Raw genomic sequence first — 10007 nt, forward strand, 5'->3', positions numbered from 1 at the left:
ATTTCTTGAGATGCGTGAGACGAGATGTTGATATGGAGGTCACTGGTGAGAGAAAGGGACGCACATGTTAGGTCGCGGTTTTAAAGGGCGTACAGAGTAGCTGCATTAAGGTCACGGGAACATAGAATATTAATTTTTATATGACACATAGTTTAACAACATTGTGTGTGTTTTTTTTAATTTTACAAGTATCATAAATGTACACCTTTGATGTAACTTAAAACTCTAATTTTAAGTAATTACTACCATATAGTTATACAATAATATTTAATTTCAAATATATCAGACTTTTTTTCTTTCTTGTGTTAACATTCGATACGACCAGTTTAACATATCATATTTTACTATACTTGCATTGCCGGTAGATGTTACTACCTACTTGTGTTAATACTATTTATTTATTTTGAGGCGATTTTTAAAAACATAATTGTATATTTCGATACTTACTCTATATCAAAACAATCACAAGTGTAAGATCAGTGAAATTGCTGACTCGTTTCTTGTTATTGTGCTCGGTTTGGTATTTATTTTTAATAATTAATATATTGATATTAAATAACAAATAACAAAATAAAAATGTCAAGGCGAATTAGAATGTCTACCATACTGTGCTAAGGTATCGGTTTTAATCCCAAGCTTACTAACGCACTTTTACATCATATATCAATGTTTATGATTTTAATGTGCTTAAAAAAATGAAGATGAAACAGTGATTGTCCTTGGTCTTTTTATATTAATAGGAGTTTTGATTTGTTGATAAAAAAGTCTGTTTATTTAAGTTTACCTCAAAATAGAAATGAATTGCTAAAAGTTACAGATAATAATCTATTACTTATTACGAACATAACAAAAATTTTAATACAGACAATTTTAATTAAGCATTCTACGATTTATAAAAATAAGTAAGGTATAATATATAATTCGTGCGCTAAAAAATAAATACTGAGTTATTGCTATTGGTATTGAATAGGCGCTGAAATTGTATTCTTAATTTGCAGAAAGTTTTTAATAATTGATTTTGTTCAGTTAATGAAAAATAATAAAACAGCAATATCAATTTATCCTTTTATTATTTTTAAGTTTATAACAAATTGGGTGTCTATAAAAACCTATTTCGATGATTCGATTTCAAAGTCGTTCGAGATTATGAGATAAAATAATAATAAATAACGATAATCGAACTAAATTTGTCATATTTTCGCTAATATCAAGAAGAATAAAACTCATGAGAATATTTCTGAACAAACTACAAATGAAAACTCATAATTATTAGAGAAAAGTAAGTAATTGTATAAGAAAAATAATGGTAAAGATGATGCTAAGAAGTGATAGAAGTATACGCATAGTATTAAAACTGAAACTTCTCTCAGATGAAGCATAATGGAGAATATTAAACGCTTCTTCTGTCTTCTATGAAATTCTGCTATGATTTAATAAACTACTCCTGAATTGATAAAATTATATAAGTAAAAAAGAGAAATAAATCGGTGGGAGAACGAAATCTTGATAATTTGTAAACATATTTTTAAATATTATTTATTATTTCCGTTGAACTGCCTGGTGCGGTTTCTTTTAATTTCGAAATACACTGGTACGTAAGTCGGAGAACGAACAGTAGTTATAGGTTTTAGTCTGTGCCTCCTATATTTTTCTGAATTTTCTTTCAAAAGTTCGAAGAGTTTTCGAACATTTTGCTCCATATTCCTATAATGACCGTTAATTTGCGGTACATAAGTATTTGTTGTTATTTCTTCAACATCTGAATCATCATAATTATTGCTTTGGCTAGTTGTTGCTTCTAAATTATTTACTAATTTTATAATAAGTGTTTTTGCTTCGGTATTTTGATTTTCGTCGTAGTCAACGCTCTTGTATGTTCTTGTAGCTTCCGTTGTGATTGTTGTATCATAATTTGACATTGTCGTGTACTGATCTGGTACTTTTGCATCCTCTCGACTAAATTTTATTACATTAGGTGGATTAGTTGACCAAACATTTTCAGAATACGTTTCTGTAGTATCAATAATTGGTGTTATAGTTGTTAATTCTGGCTGAATCATTTGCGTCGCCGTCATTGGAATAATGCCTGAACTCCCCGCATGGTAATCTTCTACATGCTTAGCTAGAATTATTGGTATATGTTTAATCGGCTTTATTGTAGTTGTCTCTTTAATTTCTTTCTCCTTAACGTCTTCATCTCTTGTCGCAGTTTCGGTTTGAAAAACATTTACATTAAGTATCATATTAGTACTGCTATTCAAATCTGGTTTACGCTTATTATTAGAGTCGATAGTGTTTACTTCTTTGGGAGGTGGTCTTGGTCTTGTGTACCTGAAATATGTACGTGTAACTGGCCTTGCAGATCTTAATTTAAAGTGTATTATAGGACGTGTAGTTGTGATGTATATTTTATCCAGCATTTTTTGTGTGGTCGAGTAATGAGACTGAGTAAATAAGTCTTGATTTCTGTAACCATGTCTTTTAGTATCTTCGATAGAATTTGACTTTTCAGTTGCTTTATTTTGTTCTTGAGGATTATGGCTACAATTTTCATCGATACGAGGATATGGATAAGTTCCTTTTTTCTCTTCGTTATCATTAAAAACTGCAATGTCTTCTGCTAAAAGATTTACATCGCCTGGGTTGTCAGGTTTAAATGTGAATAAGGGGTCCACTCGATGCCGAGAATGTGTTGGCTTTATCTTTTGCATAACACTATCCGTGGTGTATTTAGTGGTAGCAGGTTCGATATACATTCCAGTAAAAGCGATGTGCGTTTGTGTTGGAATAGTATGCACATCACCGAGTTTCGCGTTTATTGTTTTCCCAAGATACATCATGATATGTTGAAGATTTTTCATCCTTTGAGCATTACGATAACTATCAACCCAGGTCTTTGATCCATAAGTTTTGCCAAAAGGATAGGGTGTAGAAATTTGCTCATAATTAAATGGTCTTGGACTTGTTCTTCGAATCATTTTGTAAGTATTAAAAGGTAAATTTGCTCTCAAAGCTATATCGTGTTTTTTGAATGTATGCACTTTAACAGTTTCTGGAAAAGGTTGTGTGTAAATATTTTCAGCCAATGCATTTACAAGGAGTGGCATTCTTTCATAATAATCTTGATCGAATCCAAAATAGCTTCTATCTAACCTATCAGCTATGGGTCTAAGATTTTTCATAGACTTTTCTCTGTCCGATTTGTTTAGGCTTTTCCTATTTTGTACTAAATTCGTTTCTACAACAATCGCATACTCGTAGATCAGTAGAACTGCCTGAAACAAGATTAAAGATAGTTGTATTCAGGAAATATAACTTTTCATAGATGAACTTGAATCCATTGATTTGCAATAAAAAAAAACTTCTAATATTTAATGTTTATTATAATAACAAAGTTTGCAATAAATATCTGACAGAGCTTAAGTCTTACTATTCAAATAAATTATTTAAATCCAAATTGTAATTGTCATCTTGTTTGTTACTTTTTTGAATATCTAGATATGAACGGGGTTTATTGTATAACGCCATGGATGTAAAGAAGAAATCGTCTTTATCTTTATTGTCCACGGACTTTGGTACAATGTTCCCCTTATTTTCATTAATTTCGGACATTTCATTTTCCATATTATTATCCTTATGGCTAAGGAGATCTTCCATATGTCTATCTTTGTAATCATTTTCTTGATAGTTGTCCTCAATAATTATCTTTTCAAAATCATCGTCTAAGTTTAATTCTTCCGATCGAAAATTCTCTTCTTTAAATTTTTGTTCCAAAACTTTCTTCTCAGATCTAGGTTCTAACTTGTTCTTTATTGGTAACAATTTAGTAACTATTGTTGATTTAGTCGATTGGATAGTTGTTGGAGTAGTTGTAGTGGCTATAGTAGAAGGAATAGTTGGCAGTGTTTTTGTAAGAGCTTCTCGTTTTTCTGTAGTCGACGTCGTTGCTTCAGCAGTTGTAATAGTTTTTGCTGTAGTTATTTCAACGGTTGTATTTTGAGAGTGATACAGGTAATGTACCGAAGCAATCGGGTACAGTATTTTTGTTATATCCACAGAGGTATTATTTTGAAAGTTATACCATTTTCTATCATGTGTACTTTTCAATGCATTATTTTTAGCACTCCTATAGGGTTGTTGAAAAACGATTTCTTTAGTTTTCTTGCATGATGAGATTAACTTCCTTTTCACTAATTCTAAGCTGTGGACGTCAAGATTCAAGTAATTATCAGCTGAATCAGTAGTAAAAATATCTTTATCTTCAGTACTATCATTGTAAACCAGATCGGTTGGTATTCTTTTGTTATAGTTGACTTTGTTTAAAAAGTTGTAGTCCGGTGCTGTCGTCATCAAATGTAAGGGATCATGTTTATTAAAACTTTGCTTTAATGTTGGTAATGTTGTTTTCTCTTCAATAATTTCAGTCCTTTCTATAAACATGGGTGGTGTTGTTGTATGTTTTGTATGGCCTTTGAAATCGTAGTTTTGTTGTCCTATGAATTTTGGTTGGAGTAAACTCACGATGGTCTTTAACGTCTGATCTCTTTTTATGTCATTTAGTTTTGTTGGTATATATTGTTCTGGATAATCAACTTTTACATCAGTTACACTAGCCGTCGAAGGAGTTGTTTTCTGAGTAGTTGGCTGTTCAGTCTGGTCGATATTAAATGTACTAATGGGTTGGGTAGTTGAAGGAAGTTGGGTATCATCTTTGTCGCATGGTGATTTTTCGAGTTCGTTTGCTAAAATTGCAGATTCTGTTTGTTGTTGTTGTTCTGTTGATTCATAAGATGGCATCAATAGTTTTATGTTTGATATTAAATTTTTCAGGATTTCACTGATTTTTTTAGGACATTTACAATTGATAGATTTTCCTTCTTTTGTTATTTCTTTTTTGGTTAAACTACTATATGAATGAGATTCTCCTTTATTGTTTTTTGATATGGGAGTTGTAACTGTTTTCTGTGTTTGTGTCTCATCTTGCGCGTAATCGTCGTACTTAGTCATAGCTTGAGTTGAACCAAATGTCACACGATCACTTATCATTTTATCTACATAATTCATGATGCGTTGGTAGTCTCTAATTTTCCTTATCTTTGTGAAATAATCATTTTTAGGTGTTTTAAAATAGACTATTGGTGAAGTTTTATATTCGATAGCAAGAAGTCTGGATGTTGGAAATCTAATCCAGTTACTTCGACCGGAAAACACGTTCTTCTTGTAAGGGTATTCAGTTGTGTACCCTTTTTCATATCCTGAACGGGGAGTTGTGTAAACATCAAGGAATTTGTCGATAAGTTTATTCTTGTTTATAGCTTTTATTAAAATTGGCAACATTTTTAAAGTCATTTTGTCTATGTTATAGTTGACATTGTTATAAATATTATCATCTGCGGAGTTATTTATTAAGTCTCGCCAGTTCTGTGAACGTTTATGCTCTTCATGCTGGTTGAAGTTCAGTTCAAAGACAAGAAGAATGCTCTGAAATGAAAGAAATAGATACATTTTATTGTTAACTCACGATAGGCAAAGAGAATTGAAATTGGTAAATTACGACATTTAAGTATAGTAAAATAAGAAATTATAATGAGAATAAAGTTTGAGTTTGGAGAAACGACCGACCTTCGACCTTCGTGGAAATCAATTACTCAAATATAAATTTCGAAGTTAAAATATAAATTACAATTTTAACTTATAGTAGAAAGTATTGAAACAAAACCAACAAGCAGTACTTACCTTAAAAAAAACACATCAAGTTAGTCACATATACACGGTTTAACTAAAACTTAGAAACATGTTAAAGTCTTGTTTAAGTTATAAACAATATGTTTCATCAAAATGGATACACGATCTTTAAGGTGCTGTTAATTTTTGTTGTAAAAAAAAGCAAATCGAGATGACTTCGCCATATAAAGTATTATCAAACAAAACTATCAGAATGGGACACGCTTTCTCTGTAACGCTTAATTGACGTTGCAAGACTTAAATGCATACTGCAATTCGAGTTCAATTCTGGATTATAGCTTCAAGCTTCATCTAATCTGTAGCTTAGTTTTACCTCCGTCAAAAAACGTGTAAGTATAAAATTTGATTTTACACTTTTTTTAGAGTTAATGTATTATATTCATTTAGGCGTGTAATAGTAAATTAAATACATTTTTCATGTCAATGTTCTTCACTGAGTAAACACACTAATTGCTCCCGTATTTAATGTTTTTATTCCGTACGCGTGGAAAATTGTCGACAACACACAATCGGCAATTAATTGCACTTCCCTATTTTACATCGACTTTTAATATAACCCCTTTATATATTAAATTACTATGCTTTACTTTCTTTTTTTAATAAAATGCGAAAGAAAGAGAATAACATAAAACTAAGAACTAAAAGAAGAGATGTCAATGAATAAAATAAAGTTGTTTTTTTTTTTATCTCAAATTTGTTGCAATTCATTTTACATGTTTATTTTTTTCTTGTTTTCACTATTAATTTTAATTTTTTTTTTCATGAGATTACGATCTTCTTAGAGTAATATCTATTTTAATTAACAATAATTTGCAGTTACTCAGTATCTCGCATTAAAAATAAAAATGAAAATTACAAAAAAAATCTAATAACTAAACGAGTAAGTTAGCACAAGAATAACACATAAAACTTTCTCCTAAACATCGAATACTTACAACAATAATTGTAACGGTGATCGCAGTGGAAACCGCTGCGCAGGCGCAGCCTTGCCGAATCTGACGTTTCCTGGAGAGCCTTAAAAACTCCTCGGTCCTTGCGTCTATAGTCCTGTATAGACCAAAATGTCTGGCCTGAGAGCTGCTGCTAGTTACCGACTGGTCACTTGTCATTTTGCTAATCACATTACTAGATCGAGAAAGAATGTCCCACCCTTTGTTTGTTTGTTTGTACGATTTACAAACACGACCACTGTGTGCGTCCGTACTCAAAAATGCGACGGATTCTTATGCGCCAATCATAATGTTATTCTACGAGATTGTTTCTACGTTAACCACAGGGAGGAATTAATTTTTGGAACGATTATATCGATATCGATGAATTAATAGGAAAATAGAAAATCATTTAAGGCGAAAACCATCACTTAAACTTTTTCATAAGTAATGTGATTGCAGATTTTTCATTTTAATATCATATTGGCTTGATACCATATCCAACAGATTTCATACATTTTTTCTTAAAGATTCAATAATCGAAATCATAACGAAACATTCTCCTTTTAAAATATACCTTCTTACTTGCAGGTCCTTCTAGCTTTACTTTATATAAAAATTTAGGAGTTAAGAATTGTAATTAATGTTGATGTCCGTAGAATTTGATATCGATAGTGTGTACAACACTAAAGTCATCAGAGCATGCACGAACATCGCGCACGGGAGAAACGTATTTATTAATTCAAACAAAATGTCTATGTGCCTGTGTACTCTATAAATATTCAAATAATCAAAAATGTACAGTCTATAATACCTAATTTAATATTTAAATTTTACTTACAACGTTACGTAAACAAAATACTTCAATTTGAATTCTAATTCCAACAAAAAGTGTAGTCAATGAATTCAAAAGAAATCCGAATAACATTTTAGAAATTAACAATTTTATTCAAATTTTACATTACTTTTAATTTTCTAGAATTGCTCGATAAATACTATATTTTTTCGCTTTAATTTAAGTAGTGTCTCATAGTACTAAAAACGAGAGAAAGTTAATAATAAAGTCAAGTAACGCCAGAGATGGTAAGCGATTCGTAATGTTCTCTACAAATTATACCTCATTGTTGGCTATGGTAATCGCGCACAAAATGGCCATATCTTTTATCTGAAACGCTTTAAATGTAAATCAGATAGCCTTGTTTAATGCGCCTGACAGTTTGAATTTCAAGTGCGAATTAATATATTATACAATATTCCAATTAGTTAATGAAAATATGGTTCATATAACAATAGTTCTTTAAGTAGATTTATGTACATTTCCACCTAAAAACGTTTAAAGTGAATAGATAGGTCACTTAAATTCAGGATTTCTTTAGATATAAGTAAAATCATGAACTTAGGTGACCTAAACATTAGTGAAGAAATAATTTTACCATGGGCCCCAATAATGCTGCTTAAGAGATGGTCGGCAAAATGTGCAAGGGATAAAACAATTACGGTAGATTCTTTATATTTTGGTTTAGGCTAAGCGCCATCTGCGGTTCGTCACCTCAAGTCCGGTGAATCTGTAAATGCCTCTTCAAGGCAACCGGTGACCATGCAGTCACAAAAAAAAAATATTTTGGATCAACTAAGGTATTCTTTGTTCTATTTCTACAATATTTCATCCTTAAAAGACATGATTTTAGTTTCAGGAATTTTGTGCGAGTCAAAACAATATAGCTTAGTTCTTAAAATAGATCAGACTAATTGCTTTTAGTCAAAATGTCTAAAAATACTCAATAAATTGCATTTTCGCGTGACAACCAACAATATGAAGTTTCGGTAGTGTCTGAAAGTATTACAATATTTTTTTAATTATGTTCTTACGTAACTTCTAGTCATCGTATCTTTACTATACCTACAAACCAAGACGACATACTATGATAATATTAAGTAAAAAGCATTTTCAGCTTAAGCAAAAACGTAAGAATTGCATAATTGAGAATAAGTTGACAACTATGGTTTTTATAATAAAATGTTACAGGACATGAACTATCTTTAACTAAAGGTTTATGAAAATCAGATAGCCAGGAGCAGAGTTAGGAGGTAACAAAAAAAGTACAAAGGAAGTGAATGTCTCTTTCTTTTTGTCGCTTAAAACTATAGTTGGTCCATAACAATTTGAACATTCTTTATTAGCCTTAGGATAAACTTGTCTCCCATAACTTTTAAAACTGTTACTTTTTCATATTATCACATAGTTCCAAACTCTATTAGTTCTTTCTGTTCAAGTTACAGGATTCTAGTCTACTAAACTACTTCATTTAATTCTAGAGATTGTAGGGGAAAATTTGAAAAAATAAACACGTATTTTATTATTTTTTTATTTAAAATATAACTTTACAATCTTAAAATTAAAATTAGTAAATAAGGCAGTGTTGATCACTCGTCTCCATTGAGTATTTCTATTCATTATTGTAATATACAAGCGTATATTAATATGAATCTGGTAGTTTAGAGCGTCCGCACACCTGAAACTAAACTATCGCACAACTGTTTAATCTCGCTTTGATTCTTATGAGCTTATACAGAGGTTCGCACACTATTCGATGTTTAGTTGTACAACTAATCAGTTGAATCAGTTGTGAAATAGTCGACAATCGACAATCGTACCACAGTTGTGCGGTAGTTTAGTCAAAGGTCGTCCGCTCTAAAGGGCCGTTCAATCTATTAGTTTAAAATAATTCAAGTATAAACTATGAATTTAAATATTTACAAAGCGGATACCACAATTTTAAATCAGCCCGGAAGAAATTTAGTCGGTATTAATAAAACCCCATTCAATGCTTGAGAGAAAGAACTTGGTAAATTTGGTATCACATTAAGTATGGCATCTAAGAAAGAAGTCACTTATCATAACTTAGAAAACGAAGGGCACCTTAGGTCTATCATAGTAGTAACCTTGGTCAGGTACAAAAGGCGGTCGAGTCGTGTAGGGCACTCGAGTGGTCGAAGGTGGAATGTATATCGGTCTTCTAGTGGTAGGCGGAGTGATGTAAACTGGAGGTCTCGTTGTGGAGGGAACTCGCGATGGAGTAGGACTGGGATAGGTGTATCCTGGTGTGGGAGACGTGGGCCGAGGTGACGGCGGCGTTGGCCTCGTTGTAGGCGATGGTGGAGGTGGTGGTCGGGTGGTTGGTGATGGCGACGGTGATGGTGGAGGTGACGGTTGCGTGGGAGGTCTTGTAGGTAAAGTAAAGACGACACTCGGTGTGGGATAATCGTAACCAGTTGTTCTTGAAGTGGAGTAAGTGGGCGGGCGTCTTGTTGTGGAAGGTGGCGGTGGCGGTG

The 10007-nt window shown here is 32.0% G+C and overlaps 2 protein-coding genes across 2 annotated transcripts in view; both read right to left on the minus strand.

Moving 5' to 3' along the window:
• Nucleotides 1-1449: 1449 nt before the first annotated feature.
• On the minus strand, nucleotides 1450-6987 carry LOC106100243. The gene is made up of 2 exons (XM_013279038.1): nucleotides 6681-6987; nucleotides 1450-3275 (listed from the first exon to the last, which is right to left on the minus strand). The coding sequence occupies exons 1-2, from the start codon at nucleotides 6852-6854 to the stop codon at nucleotides 1533-1535; spliced, it is 1917 nt and encodes a 638-aa protein (XP_013134492.1). The 5' UTR covers nucleotides 6855-6987; the 3' UTR covers nucleotides 1450-1532.
• A 2037-nt stretch (nucleotides 6988-9024) lies between these two features.
• LOC106100117 (extensin-like) overlaps nucleotides 9025-10007 on the minus strand; it is a 16666-nt gene continuing 15683 nt past the window's right edge. The window contains exon 3 of the mRNA XM_013278856.1: nucleotides 9025-10005. Within this exon, the coding sequence (XP_013134310.1) occupies nucleotides 9577-10005 (429 nt within the window). The 3' untranslated portion in view covers nucleotides 9025-9576. The remainder of the gene's footprint in view (nucleotides 10006-10007) is intronic.

This window comes from Papilio polytes, unplaced genomic scaffold (assembly GCF_000836215.1).
Source record: "Papilio polytes unplaced genomic scaffold, Ppol_1.0 DF824069.1, whole genome shotgun sequence".
NCBI classification, from domain to species: domain Eukaryota; kingdom Metazoa; phylum Arthropoda; class Insecta; order Lepidoptera; family Papilionidae; genus Papilio; species Papilio polytes.